Source organism: Nothoprocta perdicaria, unplaced genomic scaffold (assembly GCF_003342845.1).
Source record: "Nothoprocta perdicaria isolate Ctin4 unplaced genomic scaffold, notPer1 scaffold_54, whole genome shotgun sequence".
NCBI lineage: Eukaryota > Metazoa > Chordata > Aves > Tinamiformes > Tinamidae > Nothoprocta > Nothoprocta perdicaria.
In genome coordinates this window covers 1,712,508-1,737,091 of record NW_020455799.1, presented here as the reverse complement: position 1 = coordinate 1,737,091, position 24,584 = coordinate 1,712,508, and the positions used below count along the sequence as shown (strand labels likewise).

The window sequence follows — 24,584 nt, the reverse complement described above, 5'->3', positions numbered from 1 at the left end:
ATAATCCAATAAGAATATGTCTGTAGGTGCGTGAGACGCCTAATTTGCCCATCATCTCTCCACTGGGCTGTGTTCTCGGATTTTACCTTGATAGCTACATCCTTAAGCCTGCTTTAAATTACAATCAAACAATTTGCAAAAATCAGCTCTCTGCTAAAGCTGGCTTTTTAAGCACTGACAAAACAAAATTACATGGGACTATTTTAGAGTGACTGCTTAACAAAAAGTATTATCCATTGCTGATGATATTTAGAAAACATTACATTTCATTTTAAAAGGTTCTCTTTTTCAGAATTTGTAATATGTATTTTATCCATAAAACAGGATAAAATACATACAGCTAAAAGTCCATTTTTGCATGTACATTAACACCAGCAAAACTGCATGACAGACAACAGAGATTCAAAGAATAACTTCTTCCTGTAGCACAGATCAATCAGGAACTATGTGAGATAGTAGTGTTTCTTGGATACGTATTTTTCTATTTTTCTGTGATTCAAGATCCTTTACACACAGCTGACAAAATTCCCAGCATATATTTGTAGTGAGAGATCAGTGCTACATACTTAAAAAAAAAATAATAGGTCAGCGTCTTCTGTTCTATGTACCAGTATTTCTCCAGTGTAGCTACAGCAATTTGAGTGGATGCACTCTAAGATAAATTTTCTTAAGCCAAAAAATAGATGAAGAATAAAAGAAAAGTACCTTGGAAAAYTCATAACGTAAAAACGTTCAGGAATTTTATCTGATGATTACTCTAAAAGTTACCAACTGAAGGAGACCGRATTGGGGCACACTTTGCTGGGGCACATTCTGCATGGGAGGAAATACTCCGGAGAAGATGAGCTCTAAGCAGATCCCTAAGCAGTCCTCGAGCTGACACTGAGGCCGCCGGGAAGCGCCAGCATTGGTGCAGATTGCCTTTCCAGGAGCTGCTCACAGCACTCCCCCATCTCTCTTCTCTCCTGATTGCCTTATAATTGCTACACGTGTTTGCACAGAGATACGTATTGACTGGATGAGCCTTACCTTCCTTCAGCATGCCAACTTTTAAACACTTCATGAAGCGGCAAGCTTGGCAGGACTTGCGTCTGCGCTTCGTGATTTCACATTCGTTTGTTGCTGGGCAGCTGTATTCTATGTTACCTGTCAGAGAACATAAAAAATAAAGAGGTATTCAGAATCATTAACTAACCAATACAATCAATATGCAAAGTACTCACACAGCTGAGGTTTAGTTTTGGAACACAAAAACTGCACGATGCTACGGAAAGGACATGTCCTTAAAGCAAACACTGACAGCCACAGTGAAGAAAAAGATTTTTTTTTTTTTTTTTTTTTTCAATTTAGAAAGATAAGTGTAAAAGCTACAAGTGTGTAGTCAGTGAGGGTCTGTAGCTGGCTCCATACATGGCTCCATGCAAAAGCCTTCGTGCTAATTATTCCTGTTGGGAGGAAGAGAAAATTTTGTCACTCGTTGTCTACCCCACACCACGTGGCTTAGGCTCCTAACTGAAATAATCATTGCTTTTTCACCAATTTCATCAATCTTTCTTCATGTGGAATATGAAAAGGGAGGAAATACTCCAGATGAAATACTCCAGGGCTACGGAGCTTCTACCTCCAGAATGGTAGGCACAGTGTAATCCAAATGCATTAATTCCGTTTTTATTACCACATCTTGCACATCCTACAGCTCCTGGGTCAGCTCTGCTAGCCAGGGCATCTCTCCCCTTCTCTGCACTGAACAGAAAGTCTGGGTGCTGAGGGGCACCAGGTACAGGATGATCCTTAGCAATTCGACACTAGAATAAAGCCTGGGGGAGATGCTCATCACTCCTGTCTCTCCCAACCTTCCTGAAGGCCTAGAACAAGCCAGATCCTTATGCATAATCTCTCCAGGGCCAGGTAGCATCTCCATTTTGTTGTTGTTAATTAGCATTTATAATTTATTCCACTAAATTAAAGAAAAAAAAAAAAAGAAAAGAAAAAAAAAAAAAGAAAAAAAAAAAAAAAAAAAAAAAAAAAAAAAGGAAAGATATCAGGTAGAATATAAAGATATTCTTTACATATTTAATATTACACCTTTCAGAATCCAAGTCCAAAACAGAGAGTGGTCTGTCCTCTTTTGCTCTGGTAGCACAGAACTTTTATAAAAGGCTTAGCTCAGCTTATTCACCTGTCTGGCCACGCACCCTATTGCCCATGCCTACAATGACAGACTTTGCAGTAGTCCCAAGTTTTATTAGGAAACTGACTTTTAAATAAAGTATCTTCCCCATCAGGCTGTCACATCTTGCTTTAAAGGTATTTCGTTACTTTCTAACCCTTTCCCCCTGTGATTAAGTGCATTAGTATCTTAATGAAAATGCATTCTGTTTATTGCCCTCTTGGGAAGCAAGAGGTCATCGCACCAAATGCATAAATTGCCATCAGAGACAGTCCGAGCATAATTGCAATTTTGCTGCTCCGTGTTTGCCGCACTCAGGGTCCATCAAAGTCCCCTGGAACATGTGCAGGTTCTAGTAATTAGCATAGAGCCTGCCTGGGACCACAGCATTGATGAAATATTTCAGAGTTAATCACACTTTGTAAACACTGATTTATATTGACTACCTTTCTCCAGCCTGATGTCTCCTCATTAAATATCACATTAGTGGATTGCAGGACTGCACAAAGACTCCAATGCTCAGCAACTGCTAATTCAACAGGAAGCAATACTTAAACCACTTATATCTATTGAAAATTAGTTAAGTATTTATGATAAAGGAGGCCTGCAAGGTGCAGTAAATGTTCTGCTAATAAAGCCAACACACTTTGCACCACCTCTTCAGGCCCTTGCAGGCTTTATTCCTTTACTCCTCTTCTCCCTTCCTTTACTCCTCTTCTCCCTTCTCTTCCTCCATTTATGGAATGGGGAGATGTGCTTGGTAAGTGAATTCCTACACAGACCTTCTTTCTGATGCATGTTAATGAGGCTGGCAGTTAATACTTTTGGAGGGATGGGTAGGAAAGGATGGCAAGGAGAGGTTTAAGTGAGGATTCACGTTACCTTCTCCCAGTGCWGCAAGGCTTCCTCAGTGGGGCACAGACACTGCACAGGGAGGCCTTCAAAACCTTCCCTGCATTTTACCTAATTAACCTCATCATTCCACAGCAGCGTTGGCATCACCGACCGCAATCCAAGAAAAAATAAAATATAAGGACCAAGGGAGGTTGGAYTAGATGATCTCTAGAGGTCCCTTCCAACCTCAATCACTCTGTGATTCTGTGTCACTTTGTCACTTTTGGTCACTTTGACCAAAAAATAAAACTACAAGGACCAAGAAGAGTACAAGGCTTTACAAAGGACTGCAGCACCAAGACAACAGCCAGGACCCTAGTGCATGGGCACAGATGATAAAGGTCCAAGTATTGACACAAGAGAGTGTCAATATCTCTCTCAAAACTATCAACACATAGGGAAAGGTGCTTTTTTTCTTGAACAGCCTGTTTAATGCACAAAACTCTATGAAACATGGCAACTGTCCACCTGTATTATATATACAGCCAACTACTTTCTCCTAATGAACTTGTCACCTAATGAACTTCTAAGCGGGCTCTTGTTCCAGTCTCTTAGAGCCCAGTAATTCAGCTCAGAGAGTCTTTTCTTACCAGGCTAGCCTGCTTTATTTTAATTAATTATGTTCTACAGCAGAGGCTGGGCTGTTTATTTTGTTATTGTTGGAAAATAAACTTCAAAAGCTGTGGGAAGGATTCCCTCCAGTGAGGTTAGTGGAGTTGCAGCACTTGGGTTGATTGCTGCACCGAAGACCCAGAGCTCGCTGCCAGCCACATTTGGCTCCCCGCAAGCGAACAGCATTTCAGGATATGGTAGAGTGCAGCGAGAGTGCAATGAAACGAAAACTTCGCCTCCGTTTCACACACACATGCAGTGCCCCATGTTGAATGCCCACATGGAGAGACTTCTCCACACTTCTGTCAGTGAGATTTCCCTSAAAAACGTCTCTGAATTTCGTGGGGGCGTACAAACGAATGCCTGTCATCCTAAAAGTGTGCTGCAAATTGCATTTAGGCTCTCTGYGAAGCTATTTTGGTACCAAATTAAATTTTCTGCGCTTTAGAGGTTATAAAAAGCTCTTGTGATTTCTTATTTGCTTCGATATCTTAAAAACAAAGAAGCAGAAATCCTTTCAGGCAGTCTAGGAATCTGCACAGTTAGATAGCTGCGTTACATACGGGTAAGATCCTGATTTCCACGTTGCATTTCAACAAGAAGGATGTAAAAGGAAGCTCTGTCACTCACTCGCTCACTGTGTTGTGCTACAGGCTGAAAGAGAGCAACTCGCACGAGGATAACTTGACTTTTCCCAGCCCTGTCAACAGCTGGAGAGGTTGCTGTGTTATACACGGCACAAAATCARCATGGCAGCTCTCGAGTCTTTAAACCAGCCTGACAAGAACGATAGAGCACTTCCTAATATCTCCTGGCTGGCTTTCAGCAAGCACTGGGCTCGGATTGCTTATTTCAGAGGCTTTTGTGCAATTAGTTTGCAGGCAATATAATTTCCTCACTTACTCCTTAATAGCATCTTGCAGCTAGCTGGCTGCTGGAGCACCAGGGCATCCGCAGGGCCCCGGCGCCCAGTGCCAGTGGGAAGCGGGCACGAGCCACTCAGGGGCTGCAGGGGCTTCCACAGCTTGGCAGCTGAAGGGCTCAGTAACGTGAACGAGGACGACGTTTGAAAATAAAAATATATGTCAAATCGTCACGCCCCACGCGTGGCCCTGTGCTACAGTAATACAGGGGGATTCATGCCAGCCTCAGCCTCTTCTCTTTCCTGACGCGCTGAAAAAAGTTTATATTAAAACATCTGTTTTTTTCTACTAATTGGTTAAATTTTATTAAGCAGGCTGAAAGATTAAAAAAACTCTCTAACACATATGGCCCATCAAGAGTAATTTACTCACTAAATATAATAATGCCATCTATTTGATCTATCAAACGGAAGGCAGCAAGTGAGCTGCAAGGACTAACAGTGTGCGTGCTGTCCTTCTGCTCTGAGATGCTCTGAACTGCAAAGCTCAAGGGGAACGGGTCGAGTAATCATTTCATTTCACAGGTGAGGCTTGGAGGTTACTTGAACAGCGGGTGGGGTCACAGTAAAATTTTAATGACAAAGTGATGCAGAATCACAGAATGGTTGAGGTTGGAAGGGACCTCTAGAGATCATCTGGTCCAACCCCCCTGCTCCAGCAGGGACACACTTTGGTGGGCAGTGTTAGAGATCAGGCAACTGAGCAGCCTAGCTGAGACTCCTGGGACCCTCTCAGCCATTGCTTGCTGCAAGCGACAGCATCATGGGTCAACAGCTCAAAGTAGCAGACGACCAGGAGTTAAAATCATGAAAAGAAAAGGTCCCTGAAAGCACAGGGGCTTATACGCAGGCATCCTATTGTACCTGRAGGGATTGTCACCAACGCTTCAAACTGCAGGACCTTGCAAACAGCAGGGGAAACTCTCCAGAACCTCCCCTGTCTGTGGGAGAAGCTGAAACAAAAGTCCCTTCTGGGCGCACTGATAAGAGCAGTAACTGCAGGCAGCAGGGCTGAGCAGAAGCTTCATTTCCCTTTTCACACTGTGACATTTGATACTGTAACACCGAAGAGGCAAAAGGATTGCTGACGGCTGTTGGATATGTACATATTCAGAAAATCTTTGGACAAGCGAAGACTGAAATACTTGGTGAAAAGCTGCTCAGGAGTAGCCCTATGCTATTTGGAAGAGCAGAAGGAAACTAAAGTTTTCAGTGGTGAAATTTTTATGGTGTGGGAAAGCAGATCCAGAAGCAAAAAAGAGAGAATTCATTACACTAGGTAATAGTTCTGTGGCACAACGAGTCCGTGAAACTGTATTCCTGTATTTATGTTGAGTAATGCCTTATTTCTCYCCCAACTTTACTGCTGAAATTCTTTAATCTGATACCTCTTTAAAAGAATTAAAATTTTGTTATACTCTTAGATGCTTCTGCCTCACTGGATTTACGTCTTTCTCCAATAATGTTTACCTGAATACTGTCTTAAAGCCCTGCTTTCCTTGGAATCATGAAACCAAGGAAGAGACCTGCTTTTCTGTGAACTCTGTCATGTGGGAAATGAATCTGGATAATAAGAAGTAGCTGTAATTACAGCATAACAAGTTAGGTCTTCCGGGGATAGAGAATAAGCCTCAAAAAGAAAGATGGGGGAACGTATGTGAACACAGAGAGCAAATAACATTATGTTAGGTGATGCCATGACAGATAATCCAACCAGGAGAGAATAGAGTAATTACAGGGAAATTGAGGAAAAGCAGGTGCTGTTGGAGGTGAAGAGTAACAGGCTAACTTTGAAAAGATGGGTAGAGAAACAACCCCAGATGGGTTTTTAAAAAGTATTTGATGCATTCAGGCTTTAGCAAACCGAACCGAGAAAACTAAAAACTCAGGCTAAATTTCAGTTCTTTTAAACTTTGCTSTCTACTTTACAGTTTGAACTCAGCTGAATCTGAACATACATCAATATTTTCATAGGTAAAAGTATTCAAAYCAGTAGGGTTTCAGAAACAGGGTCAGACTGGAATGTGGTTGGACTTGAATCCAGCAGTTTTGGCTGAGAAATCCTTAAATGGATTCACCTTATACTATAGGTAGCTCTAGGAATTACAGCTCTATGAGCTCTGCCACCTGTTACCTGGAGCTGACTACACCTCAAGTTGACTGTATTCACAGTTTTCACCCTGAGGATTTCAGGACAGCATTGCACATGCACAGCTAGAGACCATGCAAAAGTTTGCTTTCTAGATGTCTCTTCATTCAAAAACTCAAAACTATTAAGATGATAGTGCCATACAGGTAGGCCTATCCTATATCTCTACTGTATATGCTTCTTTCTTTTTCAGTGTCCTAAACTCAGGAGAAACAGCCAGGTTTCAATAGTTCTGTAGTTCAAGATAGTACTTGAACAGAACACAGCAACTTAAAAGTATTACATTTTAAAGAAACCTCTGTGTCAAGTTGCTTAAAGAAGTCAGTGCACTATGTTATTGATTTACAATATACATGGAACTTCTGAAAGGTAATTTTAAACACTTTTTCTTTTATTCCTAGAAAGCAACGGAGATTTAAAACAAAAATGTAAAGGTGATGCTGGCTGTCCCACCATTAATGTGTTTGCCTCAGCCTTTCACTTTAGGTAGGTGGGTTTCCAGCACCATATAATAGTTATGAAGCAATTAAAGCAAAATACATGCTAGCTGAGACCTCAATGCCTTTAACTTCAGTCTAGAGAGAGGCTTACTTGGATGCTTTTGGAAGTTTATAACAAATAGAAAAACCTATGAAATTTTAATGGCATTGATATATGCCACCATCACTGTTATTAAATCACGTCTTTCTTTTTCCTTTTTTCTCCTTTTTTTTTTTTTTTTTTTGAGTTTTTCTGATGAGTTTGAAACAGCCATGAGGAAATCAGGATCCTCATTCCTATTCTCTGATAATCTAAACGCAGCATATAATTTACAAGGCTGTAAAGAAAGCAGAGATATTTAACACAATAGACCCATCAGTATACTGTTAAACTTCTTTGTGGTTCTCAGATTTCAGCATGATTATATTTTATTGTCTCATCGTGTTTGGCTGCCATAGATGCACAATTGACATGATGATAGGATGAAAAGACGTGTGGGAAAGGATTAAAAAYACTGGCTCACTAGGCTTGGTTGGCCCACAGGCACAGGGAAATCAGGGAGAAAGGGAAGAAATCTATCAGCGCTCGCTTAAAATATTCTTTGGAAGAAATGCTGATCCACACTTTCACTTATATAAGGGAGGTGGAATGATTTAATCAGGTAATGATGGATTCAGGTGACATTTAGTGTTAGGTTCACTGGAGAGCTGCCATCTTTGCACCAGAGCCAAGGTCCACAGCCTATTGCACCAGGATGCAAGCCTCCACCCTGCCTGGCTATAAAACGTGTAATTCCAGCTACCAGGAAAGATGCTGAAGAGCCATAAAGTCTTGCTTAATTTGCTTTCATTTCCTCCACAGAAATGATGTGCAGTACTATTACGGGAGGCAGCGCTGAGACGTATACATTAACCTTTGGAAGCTACTTTGGTGCAACTTCGAGTCCAACTTTAGGCTGCCCATTTAAAACGTCACCTTATCTGGATTTACATACCTAGTTCTAAGTTTCCTGATTAAAAGTTGCTGATTAAAAAAAAAATGTATTTACTATAAAGTGTTTGTAGATTTACAGATCAAATTGGCTCAGTACAGGGTAAACACTGTAAAGACGGTTGAAAAATCGGAACACTAAAGGGATTAAGAACAAGTGTGAATAACAAAAAGGGTGAACAGGGCACTCGTAGACAGCAGCAGTATCATTTAGCTCATAGTTTGAGCGGGCTTTGAACGCCCTAAGAACTATGTTAGAGAAGAACTGCAGAGCTGAAGGCTCTTAGGTCACCATCACAGAGCAAGATGGCAACCTTGGCCTAGCTTGTAACAGAAAGGTGACCGAAAAGGTGAAAAGGCATTTCCAGAATGGAGTACTTCTTGTTTGCCTTAGGAAATATTGGCAGGGACTGAACCCCTCAGGGTTAAAACACTCAACTGAGACAGTGAGGGTATGACTGGAGGGCTTCTCACTACCCATGYGTTATCCAGCCTGCATATAAAGAGAAGATTGCTGTCTTAATCATGCTCATCCAACAGTTTTCATTAAAAAATAAACATATTAACAACCACAAAACACCCTAGAACTATATGAGTTGTTACAACTGCAATACTTTTTAGTTTTGGAGAATAAAATTCAAATACTGCCATTATTTGAAATATTAAATAAGCTGTGATGCTCTTGCACCAAACCTTACCAGGAAAGCAGTGTATCCGTACCTACAGCTTTGCACCTTGCCTTGCCCTGCTAGTTTGAAAACAATAGTCACAAATGCATTTGAAGGAGAGAGGAAGAATTTTGTGTAAGTGTCAGCCATTGTTTTATGCCTTAATTTAGCCCTTAGATATGAAGGTTAAAATAAAACAAATTAGTCAAATGGTTTTTGAATCGAAGTCCTATCATCTTCCCATTGAAAGCAAGAGTACTACTGCAATCCTTCTGCAAAAACATTTAAGTTAGAGGTAGAGAATAATTACTTATTGTTAATGCAAGACATGGGCTTGCAGGCCTTTTATAACTCAGCAAATAAAATCCTTGAGAAATTTATTTACATGAAATATCACTACAACAAATATAGCAAGTCCAAGAGCGCAGTGTTAAACACAGCTCTTTGTATCCAGCTGACAAGAGAAAATCCTTATTTTCTCTCTTTCTTTTAATGAAAGCTTTGAGTTTTCGAGATAATACAGAGCACAGCAAAAAMGGGCGAGAGACCCTAAAAATCAATGGACCTGCAACTATTTTTAGCCCTTGCTATTTTCTGCTGTCCCTGATGTTAAGCCAATTTTGGGGAGATTTGGCTGCGTGTGTATTTCTCAGAGACATTTGCAATCAGCCATCATGTAAATTATCCCAGGAGCAAACTGAGAGCCGCAGCTGAGCGAGTGCGAGGCTGGGCAGAGAGAACAGCCAGTTCTCTCATTCCTTGCATGTCACAAAAGGGGGCAGAACGTCATTAGATTCTGCTCTGACCTAAGAAGAAAGTGATGCTGCAGGCCCAGCTGTGATGCTTTTTTAACCACGTAATTGCTCATTTCTTTTGTTTTCTAATGTTACCGATTTCTTTCTCAAAGAATCTATGCCTTCTTCCTCCCAACTGTAAAGATTTTTGTGCTATATCAAAAAAAATATATATTCAGAATAAGAAATACCTTTCTCCCTCTTAGTTCAGGAATTCAGGATAGGGTTCATTTATTTCCTTTACTTTTAAGTGAATTACTACGGGTTTGTATGAAGGGAAGAGGAAGAGGAGGAGGAGGAGGAGGAGGAAGAGAAGAAATCTTCTGGAGAAAGAGACATTTTTAAACTAAATTGCTGTCATCTGAAAAGGAATTAGAATTTCCATAACAAAAAAAAAAAAAAAAAGAAAAAAAGAGAGAAGAGATGTGCACTCATGAGAGTGAAGTCCACCTCATATAAAGGGCTATCAATGCACACTGTTTCTGGTGGGGCTCCCGATGCATTTCATGTGTGTTTTACATAAGATGGCACCCGGACTCTGGGCTGCTGCTGCTCTGAACAGACGCGCGTTGATGTCACCTCCCGGGAAGTGAAACGGCTCCCTCGAAATGGAAAGAATGGGAGAAACCCCCTTCACTTACTGGAGGGTATATCAGGTCTGACAAGAACACCAGATGTGCTTCGTATCTGGCTTTAGCAGCTCAGCTTTGCTCCCCAAAATGTCACCGGCTGTTTCGCTCCACTTCAATGAGGGCAGCATTTACATTCTATACGTCTGAGCTAATTTGGTAGTTTATGAATGACAAACAAGCTTTGAGGAGTATGTTCTTTTTCACTGAATCTATAATTAATTACTCATCAGAACTACATTATTAGCACTTGGAGGATACAATTCTTTTAGCTGACATCAGCAATTCTTGCATGCATAGTTACAATATTTGGATCGTGAAGCACTCTGGTTTACTGCTTTAGATTTTACTACTTGATATTTATAAATCTTGGTTTGTTTTTGCTTTCTTACTCAGCACTTATTCAGTAATTGGCTTGTTTTAAAAACAAGCAGAGAAAGAATGTGAATGGCATATGGAAGAATGACCTCTGTATATGTTAGGGCTAAATCCTATCATATATAGCAAGCAAAACTCAAGAGATGGTTTTTTTTTCTTGAAAATTCAAAGTAGGACTTGACAATTCAAAATGCAAGGGTAACTTCTTCTGATACACTTCTTGTCACATACAATGATGAATGGCTTGACACAGCAAACAGCTTCCCTTATTTTGGGTGTTTTTTGAAAACTCTTAAATCTCTGTCAATCTTGTCAGTGTCATTACTGAAAAACTGCCATGACATTATGGTGGTAACGTCCTCCTTACTCTTAGTTTCTTCATCTTGCCAATGCTTAATTTATCTCCTTCTATTTTCCCTTTTTTTTTTTTGTCTTTACAGCACTGTCACCTGCTGATGCAGCTAGCGCTGCAACCCTGCTGAGAGCTTCTGCACAGCTGCCAGTTCTAACTTGAGCTGTGTGGCCAAGTGCAGGTTGCTAATCTGGAGAATGACGTCTCTGTCTTATGCCTCCATGCCCAGAAACTTGCAGTCCACGGTGTTGTGCAAAATTGCTGCCTACTATTGCCAGGAGTCACATTTTTTTTCAGTGAAAGCATTTTTTCATGCTGAAAATAAAACTAAGGTAATTGTGCATCAGTTGAGATCTGTAGAATATCTATTGCATGGGAATTAAATAGCTTTTATAAAAACAAAACCAGRATAGCTGAAGTTTGGCAAACACAAAATATGAATTGCTTCACTAGAAACATTTTTGGAGCCTTCCTGAAAATGTTCTTGAAGGTCAATATCAAACAACCTCAAAAGCAAAACAGAGGCTTGAAATGAGCAACCTGTTCTTGCATGTGCAGCCACTTGCCATGAGCCTGGGACAGCTACGAGCCTTTATGGTGATGCTTATTTACAGGCTGYAAACTTTTTCACACTGAACTCCATTAAAACAATCGAAGTTCACTGTTTCTTTTAGCAGTTAACCTAAAATGCATGTTTCGTCCTGGTAGGAGCCCCCTATCAGGGAACTTTTAGGCATCTGCTTAATCATGCGATTAGGTTCAACAGAGCTCAAGTGGCTGCTGCAATACTGGCGTTTTCCTGATTCAAAAACATATCYACTACGTTTTGGTTGCCACTCTGGCCCAACACTCTCCCATCTAAGAAAAACTTGCGCCTTCCTATACAGCTGGAACTGTTAGTTGTTTTCAATGGTAGTTTCCTTTGATCTGTACCTGCACCATTGTGCCTTAAAGCCGTAGCCCTTTGCTCTAGAAAGGACTGGCAATGTCAGCCTAAGGGTAAATAACGCAGTTCTAGGGGAAAATGGGATGAGGAGGTACCACAACTGTCCACTGGCCACAGGCAACTTGTGGATGTGCCACCAGTTGAGTATCTCCCAGAGGGTTCTGTGTATATACAACAATCAAACATGAGAAATCAAATGCTAAAAAGAATAACAACTTTCAACAGTGGCTAAATGAAAATAACACGCATTACTTTTCCTTAATGGAATTATGAACTTTTAAAAAAAATTGGAGGTATGTGAATTTATGAATTGTAACTAGCCTTAACCTCCTTAGGATAAGTGATTTTAAAAAAAGAAAACTNAAAAAAAAAAAAAAAAAAAAAAAAAAAAAAAAAAAAAAGTATCTCTATATTGCATTGCCTTTCCTGAGAATTCCAGGTGCTCTATGTCTATGAAAATCAAGCAGGTTTTATTGAGGAGCTTAAATTTGGACTTAGCAGCCTAAGTTTAGACTCTGAAGTTTGAATTTAATTTAATGTGACACTATATTCCTGTACAGGCCAAGCTTGGCCTCATGTTCTTTAAATAAAGCACCTTCAATTTTACTTGACAGGATGATATCTAAATTGAAAGAGAAGGTTATTTTGTCTCTACTGGTTCTGTAGCTAGAACAAGTGGTCATGCAAATGATCCCATTCATAATAATTTATGCCAAAATATGTGTTATATTTGCAACTGACATCAAAAGCAAATTATTAAAGCACCGGGCAGACATGAAAACTGCTAGCTGACTTTCTTTTGGATGTGATTTGACACGTAGTTGGTGAATCTGGTTAACACCATGGTCTGATACAGGGGTGAAAGGCCACTTAYTAAGCCACTGATGCTCACAGAACACTTCAGCATTATGTTTTGTTACATTTTTAAAAGGATTAGAGCTTTAACAGAAATAAGCTAGCTTTCTCTAGCAGTTTAAGTTTAGTGGTGGTGTGTCTGGAGTAAAGCAGAAACGTGAGCATGTTTTGGGTCCCAGAGTGTGTTCAGCAGRTATCTATGATAGACTTCAGGAAGAAAAAAACTCACTCTTCTTAGTTGCAAACATTTACAAAACACCACAAGGAACTTGCACAGAAAAATCTGAATGCGTGCTGGATGGCCCAGTGTTTTCCCTATCTTTGATACTGAAAATAGGCATGACAATGGGACTAACCTATGGGCAGAATTCCCCCAAAATCCCAACATATCTTTTTCATGAGTAGCGTGTCTTGGAATGTTAGGAAAAGGACTACAAGGAAACACTATGAGGAAAGAGAAGATACAGTTGGAGGCTGTAAGGACATCTAGCCAAGAACTGCCGTGTTTCCCTTTGAGCAAATAGACACAAGTCCAACGCGTGACCAACCTTGAATCGTCCTCTTGAAGAAAGCCTTGCAGGCCTCGCAGGAAGCCACGCCGTAGTGGTACCCTGACGCAATGTCACCACACACCAAGCACAGTCTTTTGGGCATCGAGTTCAGCATGTATTCACACTTGGTCTGTGAATCTTCGGCAATGGTGCTGGAGCAGTCATCGTACCGTTTCCTGACCGGCCCGTTTCCCCCGAGCCCCGTGGCCGAAGGGTAGAGGGGAGGCGAGTCCAGCCCGTTCTGATGTCCATTCATGGTGGAACTGTAGCTCCCGCTGGCGTCGGAGGAGCCACCGGGGCTGTGGTGGTTGATGCTGTCCGTCAGAGAGGCAGGGCTCGACGGTTCCGTCTTGATGTACGACGAGCAGCTGGAATCAATGTGTCGATCTTTGCTTGACATTCTGCAGAGAAGCCTGGAGCGGCGAGAGAGAGAGAGAGAAATTTGTGTATTAAAGACAGTGCTCTTTAAGGCTGCTCTGGAAGGGTTAGRGCCCGCACATCAGTCATTCATTAGTCAATACCTCTTGTTCTACATGAAGGTAATCAGCATAAGGGCATGACAGAGCTTTATCACAGCTCCAGACAGGCGGCAAACACAAACTTCCAAGAGACCAAATCCTTCTGCTCTCCACCTCTCCCCTGCATGCTGTGGGTCCATTTCAAATCAACTCTTCAATTTTTAACTTGCCATCTAGCAAGTCAAAATGTTTAAAAAACAACAACCATCAGCTTACTGCATCATCTACCTGCTTCCTTTCCTACCAGCATTTTCCTTCCACAAATTCCATCGTTACCAGAAGCAGGTAATTCCAAGTCTGAACACAAAAATGTTCCTTCCTGTAATTAATATATGTCAGTGCACGTCAATAAAACAYGTATCCATCACCTACCGATCTGATGCCAGAATTGAGAAATACGTATCCCATAGACTTTTTTTTCTTCATTAATATTATTTTATTATATATAGCCATTAGTAGTGCAGTAAGGCATCAGCTGAGAATTCTGACCAATAATTAGGGCCAGACTCCCGTTTCACAAAGTCTATGTGAAATGATTCATCAGCTCTGGCTGCAATTACTTTCTAGCCATTATCCTCAGACTAACCAGTAATAACTACGCCAGCATCCCATATATCTACAGCTCTATAGGATCTGACATTTTACGGGTCCCATTCTCAGTTTAAAAAAAAAAAAAGAGGAATTTTTAGATAGGAGTTCTGCCTTTCAGAGCATAGGCCTTGTTTCTCAGTTCTCATCTTTTGAATATTTAACATTCAAAACTAAATATCTGAAATAGCCCTAAAAAAGAGATTTGAGAAATCAGTGCTTTCTACAGGAAAAATAAAATCATCTTATCTATCCCATTCTTGATCTTTTCTTCTTATTTTTAAACGTGTTTTGCAGGGAATGGAAGACCAAAGCAACAAGCGGAGAGCTCCGAATCAGCTTCTCTCCTCCTTCCACAGCCCCGACTCCGAGACCCCAGAGGCGAAAGGGTCTCCCCGCRCGTTCCCAACAGTGCTCCCAGGAGCACAGCGAGTGTTTCTCTAGGGAGGTCTCCAGCAGAAAGGCAGCCCCTCTGCAAGGCCGCCCACCTGCACCTACACGTTGATGTCTGCAAGGCAAACCCATGAGTCCGGGTGATTGGGCTGACTGGAACTTTCCGGAATTCGTTYTGAGATACTGTCTTTAGTCGCTCACCTTTTTGCACCTGAACAGAACCCAATTTCTACTTCAATCTCTGAAGCTAAATTCACCACTGCAAAATTTATGTAAGTCCAGAGGCTTGGCTTAATTTCCAATTAAGATCAAAATCTGCCCTTCACTATAAATGCCACTTAGGATGAGATTTACCCTCAGTTCAGCACTCATGGACCTCGGTTAGGACCTCTGCATCATTGTGAGCTTCACCATAAAATACTCTTAAAAACAGACTACGTGTGGCTGTGGAAAAGAGCCAAACTGACGTGCAGAAATGCTACCCTCCAAACTCAGAATCAGTGTTTATTGTGGGCCGTGGCAGGAGCGAGCTCACCGGCGTCAGCAAATAAAGCAAGGAAGTGGGCAGGTGAAAGCCATGGAAGTGTCTTATTGCCCGGGACCACCTGCCTGCGCTGTCCTTTCCTCCAGGCCGGGAGCGGGGAACATCCCCTCGCCGGCCCGTGGCAGCCAGCGCCTCCTCCCCGGCATCTGCTGCCTTGTCGCCGTGGCTGGTAACGAGGGCTGTAATTAACAGATATCTCTCTCCTGCCTCTCCACTTGCACTCCGGGCTAAGCACTTTTCTCAAGTCAACGTTTGAAGGAAAGCGGCTCGGCACTGACTTACAGCAGCTCTGCGGCTTCCTTTTAATTTAGGGCACTTACACCACCACTCCACTTATTACCTTATAATTACTGGCCCGCTCTCACATACATTATGATCTTAGGCGAGAGCTAGAAGTTATTAGGGTACTAAAACATGGTGTGTCTGCCTTTCCCTTTTTCTTTCTTGGACACCGAGTTTTACACAGCTGTGACTAAAAATATTAACTCTTTCACACTGTATCAACTTCCTCCTTGTACTATTTTTCTGCACACTAACAACAAAGCCTTTTTACTGAATAAACAAGACCTTGTTGTCTTCTTTTCTGCTCCCTTCTRCTGAGATTCCATAAGGAAAGCCTCAGCATATTGCAGTAGGTGACCACTGTCTTCCCTCTACCATAACCAGCTTGATGGCTCATTTTTCCCTGTAAAACTCCTGCTGCTGATTTCTTTTTTCTAATCTGTGCAGTAATGAGCTGTGCTGTCAGTCTGCCATTCCCAGAACAATCATTTGCAATTAATTAGTTGCCCAAGCGCACGTTGCTTCAGCCAGTGCAGAAGTGGCCTTCTCCCGCTCCGCGCTGCTGGAACCACCGCGCGCTCCGCGTCCCGCAAGGCCCCAGCTCTGATGGGCAGCGCTGGGCAGGCTGGGCCCAGTCTCACGGTGCTTCTGAGGGGCAGTTTCTGGTACTAACCCAGTCCCGGCTGCCTCAGGCCACAGCCTCAACAGCCTAAACTGGATTGCAGCATGCTGGCAAAGCCCAAGTCCAGTTAAAACATCAACCATTCAAGGAAAAAGAGGGAAGAGCAGCTCGTGATACAAGCGGCCTCAGCTGCCCCCGAGGAGGGCTGCGTACGGGGCAGGGGCCGCGCTGCCTTCGYTCCCCCACCGCAGCGACTGTCGCCTCCGAACGAGAGCAGCTCAGGAACCACCTCATCCCGGTGCCAGGCTGGGCCCCCATCACGTTATTACGCCCAACGCTTGGAATAAAGCCCAAGCTTCAGCTCTGCAAAGCCCCTCCCACGGTTCCCTCCTAATTACTACTTAGCTCGTTACACTAAAGGATTCCTAGACACCACTGCATTATATGCTAAAACTACAGTTGGGGCTTAATTCTCTCTTCCTCTGTGTGTCTGAAATTCTACAGCTCTATTATTCAAGCCTGAAATATTCACAACTATCTATAAATTCAATTGTCAGCCGGTGGGTTTTATTCTAGACCTCACTTCAATCTAAAATTAGAGGCACTAAAATTCACATTAACTCTAAGAGGAATGTAGTGAATAAGACTTTATTTCAAAAGAACACCTTTTTGTCAGAAAGAGCTATTTTCAAGATGATGGCTTTATCTGCATTCAAAGAGAATAAGCCCAATTCCACATTGTGCTGTTAATGCAAAAATTTTAGGTCACATTGGATTAATAAAAATCTAAATTTAGTTAAGGTTTATGAATAGAAATAACATGTGTCATATAAAAATGTACAGTATTTATTTTAAAGCCTTGGAGGGGTTGTTTTTTTTCTTTTCCTTACTATATTTTAAGCCCAAAAGAAGGCAATTCCACTGCTGGTGGGATGGCCTCAGGTAAGTCTGCCAGCAGGCACGAGCTCTCAGCTCTGCTTTCCTGTTGGTACCTGCAGAGAGAGTAACTAACTCTAAAAACCTGTGACTCCAGAAGCCTCTCTGGCCACGTGCAGAGCAGCAGGGGCTGCGGGTGGTGCTGCAGGCTCCTGGAAATGCAGAGCCTGCAACACAGGCGCCCGCGGCCGCGCTGCTTCACCTCCTGCATGTGAGCAAGCCTCGCTGCTGCCGCCACAAAGGAGCAGCGACGGAACGCTTCAAAACGCTCTGAAAACGGCCCGAAAAACAATAATGAATAAATTGTATGCTATGTGCTCGTGAAAGGTTGAATATATTATGAATTTATTAATGCAATCACATTCATCTTTCCATCTACCTGCCACATTGCTAATGATATTGATGGTGCTGACACTGGCTAAATCAGTGTCAATAATGCAAGTGGAGTTCAAAAATTAACTGCATCTGATTACTGTTTCTAAGGCCTCAGAAACAAACGCCTTCCCATCCAAGCCACTGTGAGCTTTTTATATTTTGTCCTTGCCTACAATTGGTTCAGAATGCTCTTTTTCCATTACCTCCCTTATTACTGACACCTAAAGGAGGTCAAAACAACATGCAGATGCTTCAATACCCCTGAGCGCATCTTGTGGCCGCTTTGCAAGCAAGCAATATCCTGCTCCCAGCATCTCCCACCGTTTCAGTGGAGCTGCCCTAGGGCTTTCAGTGGCAACAAGTCTCAATAAATACAGCGAGCACCTTCAATGTAGACCAACGTGACAGCCCACTTTCACCATGTCTTCACATTAAGTTTTCTATTCTTTTCTCTTCTTGAACACAAGAATTACTCTACTGCCTTGCCTGGTGGAAGAGCTTGCTTTCAGATGACATTTTCAATGGAAGCTGCATGCAGGAGCACCAGCAAGGCAGATACTGTTTTACCTACATAAACAGTTTGCATGCTGTAAGCTCCATTCATCTGATTGCTCTCCAACATGTTCCTCTAAGTCACACAGATGTGTGATCAAAAACCCTCTAATTTGCTGCACTCATTTTAGCCATGAAAACCTACGCATAAAATGAAGTCTTGGTTTACATTATACAGAGAGTCTGTGGCAGAGCCAGAACACACCTCCTTCCTTTGACCATAAAGGCCTTATTTTCCCTCAAATGCTGTCTTTACTTGCAGTATCGTTTCACAGGTCTGCACCAAAATCAACAGACATTAAACCGTGAGGCATTTTCCAGCAATTTCCCATGCTCTGTTTCTCTCAGCATAAGACATTTGTGGAGAAAAAAATGGAAACGTCGCTTCTTGCACTGCCACCCAAGACACCTCAAGGCTCTCACCAGGCCCTGTTACAGAGCTGAGTTACAGCTTCAGCTGAGCTGCTTTACATGGAGCATTTTCTTTCTGCTTCAGCTAATTGCACTCTAGTAAAGTGGCAAAATGTGAATCACTTAGTAGGAAAATGGGCACCAGCTGCTATTGTCAGAGAATGGAGATGCYGAAGAAAAGGAAAGCGACTGAATGAAGTGTCATGTCAGAAATCAACGGTGCAACGTGTGATTTGAGAAAACATGACTACTTTACAGAGACAGGGTGTCATTATGGCATCACAGTAATACGATGCTTTGACAACTGCTGGGTCTAACATATCATCATTGCATTAAGGTGCACTGGCTTAGTTGGGGGAAGGAACAGAAAGGATTTCTTCTTTTAATAAGAAATATTTTAAGGTCTGCTTGGTTAACCTGGTGGATGAGATCATTAATTGCAAAATACTGCTAATCCTGTCCCATACGTGCACATGCAAAACTGTTATTATGAATGAGGTCTGCACTAACAAACACTCATGTACCAACACGTAATAAAGAGCGGTTTGGGCATAACAGAATAACTATGCCTTTCTATATTTGTTGATTTCATTTTTGACAAATGTTGAGTGTTTCGCTACTCTTGGTAATCTTTTAATTATTCTCAAAACCGTCGCTACTTCCCCTTGGTCAGGCCGGAGCTAAGGGCTTCTCCCGGAGCCGCTGGCGGCTGGCAGGGAAGCAGCGACACCTGAAGCCATCGCGTTGCTCCCGGCCATGGCCCAGGCCAACTGATGGCAAGGGCAACGTGCTGCCCAAGCAGCTCAGTGGGTCTCTACGCAGGGTCCCAAGCCTGCTAAAGCCCAGGAGGCAGCAGACAAGACACTGCTTTGTTCCTCTTCAGCTTAACAAAACACCAGCCATTAGTGGAGCTCCTTCACATTTGCACATAATTATTACRGCTCCTATGCTCTCTTTAAAAGCCAAGTTCTCCAGTGACTGTCTTGTAACAACTGCAAGCTCTCCAAAATGAGAGGGAATTAGTTTATCCTTTCCCTACTGCATACCCATATTCATTATTGCCTCCCTTCTCGCTCCAAGTTGATTCCCCRAGCTTCCTGGTTGATAAACTTTGTTAACAAGAAGGAAATGATCCTAAGATACCCCAATGTGTTGCAAATTATGACTGTTGACAGCTTCTACATTTAAGGATTATATCTGATGCACCAAAGCATACTAGTGTAATTTATCTTTAGCTCATTTCCTTGGACCTATTTCAACTGAGGGTGAGCATCTCTCGTTTATAGCTCTAAATACTGTAAGCGAGCAACTGGCAAATCAATAAAACTGTTAAATGCATAATAATACTGGGTAATTACTTACATGACGCTTTGCATAATTAACTGTCTGAGGTGTTCCTCAAGATAATGGATACTCACTGTATGGAATAACCTATAAAATACACACTGTTTATGTGGACAGAAATTATATTTAAAACTTTCATTTTAGTAATCCAACCGAGGCTTGGCACTATATGATCGAGCGCCTTCCTCTCCCGTCAAGCCCGAATCAATTCTTATGGCATTACTCTATAGCTAATGTGATATTCCACTGATAATAACTATCACCCTGATTACTTGGAAKTAATGGAGTAATAACAAAAAAAACACTTAAACAAACTACTGCTATTTAATCAATATTATTGAGACAAACTAAGTGTTTTAATAAGCCTGTACAGATGAACTAACGTAGGTTTAATTAAATGCATCCTTAGACATGTGCAAGATCTGCAGCATACAGATCTTCTAACAAGGCATAACATAACTCTCAGAATCTCAGATTAAAATCTGAAACGCTTAACTGCCAAAGTCACAGAGTTTTTGTTACTACAAAATGACTGCTCTTTACATTGGGGACTCTCTTTTTGGAATCAAAAAGTCAACAGGGAAGAATCTTGAGGACCTTGCACCTCTGAACTGAAGCACCCGACACCTGAACATGTGCCAGTCCTCAGCAACACAGCTGTGCAGCACATAAATATATATCATTATAACACAGTTTAAATAAAGACAAAGAAAAGAAAAAGAAAACCAACTAAAAGGCAATAAGTAAAGCTGATTAAAAAAAAAATCCTTTACTAGTGCATATATGCAACAAGTATCCTATCAGCTGTGTCATACACTGCTACTAGCAGGCCACAACCGCAGAAACCTTCCCRCCAGACTTGTCTGCTTCTACAGATTTTTAAGCCTTTCAAATAGAAATATAGATCAATACTTTTTTTTGTATACTCTGACAATCCAGTTTTCAAATACTCGAAAGAAAAGCGAACACTGAAGAGAACGGAGCACAAGCAGCAGAWGACAGTTTAAATGAAAATACATATGATTTTCAAAGCATTCCATAAAGGGACACATGACTTTGTATTTTCACATGTAGCATATCATGCTCCCAACAGAACCTAAATCTCAGTAAAAGCATTTGGAGAGTTTCATCTGTGATGAGCATTATTTTAGCTGAGGTTGTAACACTCACTACTGGTATCAGGTGGAATCCACCTGACGTCTCTAGCCACCCCCCGAGGACATGGTAAAGTGTCAAGGAGTCGTCCAGTTATTAATTGTGGGGATTCTTTTTTTATTATGAGAAATCAACTGAAAGAGCAAGAATATATCAAATGCTGTATTTAGCCACTTCAAGGGAGAAATACACAAAACTTCAAAAATAACTACAGATTTATTCAACAACATAACAGGCTTTCTAAAGAGGGATTACTTTGAAATGATTACAGCATCAATAGCAGTTACTTGGGCCCGTCAGGAAGCCAGTACCACAGATCACAGGCACACAGCTGCTCATCATTTTTTCAAAAGGAAAAAGACGAAGGAATTGCCTTTGGTCTCAAGCCAGACTCGAGGTTTGCATCCTCAGAGTTTCCACAGTTCACAGCCGTGATTCTCTCCCGCCTGCGAAAGGCGGCGCGTAGGTGTGTGCACACCGTGTACCTGCACGGGTCTCATTACCCGCTTCCCTCGGTGACACTCYGGAGATTTATGAGAGAAGGAACATAATTTGCTATCCAGTTAAATCGGAGGCACAATTAGAAAGAACATACCAGAAATAGCATCAGCGAGYGAGCGCCTTAAAGACTCGGGCCTCAGAGCTACGAAGGGAGCGAATCCTTCCCTCAGCCCTCAGGCCACCGCTTCCAGAGGGTCCTCCTCTCCCCCCAGCCACTCACCTCGGCTTTACACCCTCCAAACACACACACAGAGGCAACTAAGGAACTACTTGGCGAGTTGGAAAATGACGTTTTCCTGCAATCAGTGTTTAAGTGAATGTTTGTCCCAGTGTGTTACACCATGCTGTCAGCTAGCAGCAGGGAGCCGTTGAGTTGTTACTACATTTGATTTGACTGCCAGTAGGAAGCTTTATTTCTACCAACTGTTAGTTGCCAGCTCTCCRGATCTTCTCTTGCTTGGACAATTTTTTTTTCCCTCTCACATATAGGCTATTATTTCTCTCCTTTGCTCGCAAGGCTCTTATAGCACAGGGGAGAGGACTCTCCACATCGCTCTGCATCACAGCAGCCAACCCACTGACGCCGGCYGCCTTACCTGCAAAAAAATAATTGCGTTAAGGCATAGAGAGCTTGGTCCTGACACCTGCCAAAGAAGCRAAGGAGTTTTTACCTCAGGACATAGGAATGAGACACGCAAAAGATGGGTATTACATAAGCAAGCCGAAGCAGTGGGATTTTAATCTGATYTTTTCTGAAAATATGGGATTAGAGGCTGCAGGTATAGGTAAGAGAGGATACCCTGGGTGAGTTCTCCTCGCACTGAAGGCATTTCTTACCCAGAGCTTTCCACACTTCCCAGGTACAGTTTTGGAATGTTATTTTTTGTTTATTGTCCATGTGCACTCTGAAAGGTTCCTCCTCCAGCAAACAAGACCGTGTAACTTCCACAGTCGTTCATAACGTTGCCTCTTCCCTCACAATGATGATTTTGATAATTAGGATCTAATTATAATGGATCTGACAACAACTTCCAACACGGAAGAGCGTCTCTAGGAAAATGAAAGCATATGCGTGAACGGTGCAGGGCGGTGGGGGAGGCGGGGAGGAAACGCTCCTGTGAGACGAGCTGGGAACTCCGGCTGAATGGAAAAGTAATTAACACTAAAGAGCTAAAACTGTAATTAAAGAAAATTTCATTAAAGGGAGGCAGGTGATTCCACTTTCCTAAATATGACAAGGTGCTGTATAAAAATAAAACAGCAGCGCGTTGCAGCGAGCGGAGCAGGAAAGCCGTGTCTTTAACCAGATCAAATTCTCGAAATTGGCTGTCAAGACAGGATTGTTGTGATTTATACCCGTCTATCAAGCGCATGAAAGAGAGAGACAGGAGAGGAAAAGAGGCAAGCTGCTGTCGCTTCCATTCGCAAAGCACCTTTAATTTCCACAGCACCATCTGTTACCAAATCTAATTCACATTCCCTCCTAATCTGGTTTAGTTCCGTAATACTAATTCTTCCACTGCTCTTATGAACATGGCTCTCAAGAAAAGGCTTTGGTTCTGGGTTGGTAAGAAATTGAATATTATACAGTTAAGGTTCTGGTGACTTAAGTGAAGCATGCTGTCCATTAAAATGCACTTCTGGTAAAGGGATTTGCTTCCAGCCAGTGCAGAGATAGGGAACTGCTCGCAACTGAGAACCAGGGAGGGATGATAGGGGGAGGGGAGGGGAGAAAAAGGGGGGGGAAAAAAGAGGWAAAAAAAACACACAAGCAACGATAGGAAAGTAGGCTGGGGACATGAAAGCAGAGGTTGTCATAAAATACAATTGTTGTCAAGTTCAGTCACATTCAGTACTGGCTATAAAACCACTTTGTTACGGTCTCGTATCTGAAGCTTCAAACTGCATTTTTTGTTAAGGAAACCAAAAGGAGCAAAGTGTAAGATTCTGCAGAGCAGAAAGTATTTCTTTCAAATTATGAGATGCAAATGCACATAAGAAACCGAAAAGGTAGGAACAAAAATCCAACAGCGTTTAAAAATCRGTTTCCCAAATGCCTGAATTTCAGCAAACCCCACGCTATTACTCTTAGCTGTGGGATGTGGACAAATATCCCAACCCCTTGGCTTAGAAAGAAAGTAAAGGAGCAGGCCTCTCCTGCAGCTAAGTGTGTTCAGAAAAGCAGCCTGAAAACCCTCAGGTCTGGAGGTGATGCTGCCTTCTTTCTGCTTAATGCACGCAGCTCCTTGACTGGGCCCTCTTGCAAACAACAGTGRAAAAAAAATAAAATAAAATATAATAAAATATAGACAACTATAATTACTAACACTCACCATCATCATCACATTATTGTAAATATTAGTTAATAATACCCATCTTTCCCTTTTTGATTTTAATTTTAAAGATCTGAAATTGCATTTTCAAGGAGTTTAATGTACTGCTATCTCCTTCTTAAAGTCAGATAAAACCAAACACGGGCAGGCAAAGGGCTGCTCCTCAACTGGCCAACGAGGCAGTGCAGAAGAGAATCCCGGCTCTGCAGACTCCAGTTCAGCACATTTTGCAGGATCTCTCCATTTTTTTTACACTCACTTTAATGAAACCACACATTAGAAGTGTGAACTTCTAATCTGGGCACTTGCCTTGAACCTTCCGAAATAAGACCTTTCTTACTTTAAAAAATACATAGTATTTTCTATAACTATTTATTATAAGGCTGAATATGATTACAAACAATTATAGACTCAACCAAATCTCATTTCTTCTGTTTTCTACATTAAAATGTTTGTTTTCTTCTGCTAAAGTAATTCAACTTGCGTGCAGCCATCCCTCCTGCAAAAAGCCTATGGCAAGAACAGCTTTAGCCAGGGCAGAGTAATGTGAGAGCCATGTGTGGCTGTGAATAGSCCACGGTTTCTGTGCATTTTTTTAAAAGATTTGAAATAGGCAAGCAATACTACAAAAAAAAAAAAA

General features: G+C 41.9%; 1 protein-coding gene across 1 annotated transcript in view; it reads right to left on the bottom strand.

The window, feature by feature from the left end:
- The window catches only part of ESRRG (estrogen related receptor gamma), a 121,461-nt gene extending 107,515 nt beyond the window's left edge, over positions 1 to 13,946 (bottom strand). The window contains exons 1-3 of the mRNA XM_026048377.1: positions 13,912 to 13,946; positions 13,388 to 13,803; positions 1,030 to 1,146 (exon numbers count right to left, since the gene is read on the bottom strand). Coding sequence (XP_025904162.1) covers positions 1,030 to 1,146; positions 13,388 to 13,790 — 520 coding nt within the window. The 5' untranslated portion in view covers positions 13,791 to 13,803; positions 13,912 to 13,946. The remainder of the gene's footprint in view (positions 1 to 1,029; positions 1,147 to 13,387; positions 13,804 to 13,911) is intronic.
- Positions 13,947 to 24,584: the final 10,638 nt, after the last annotated feature.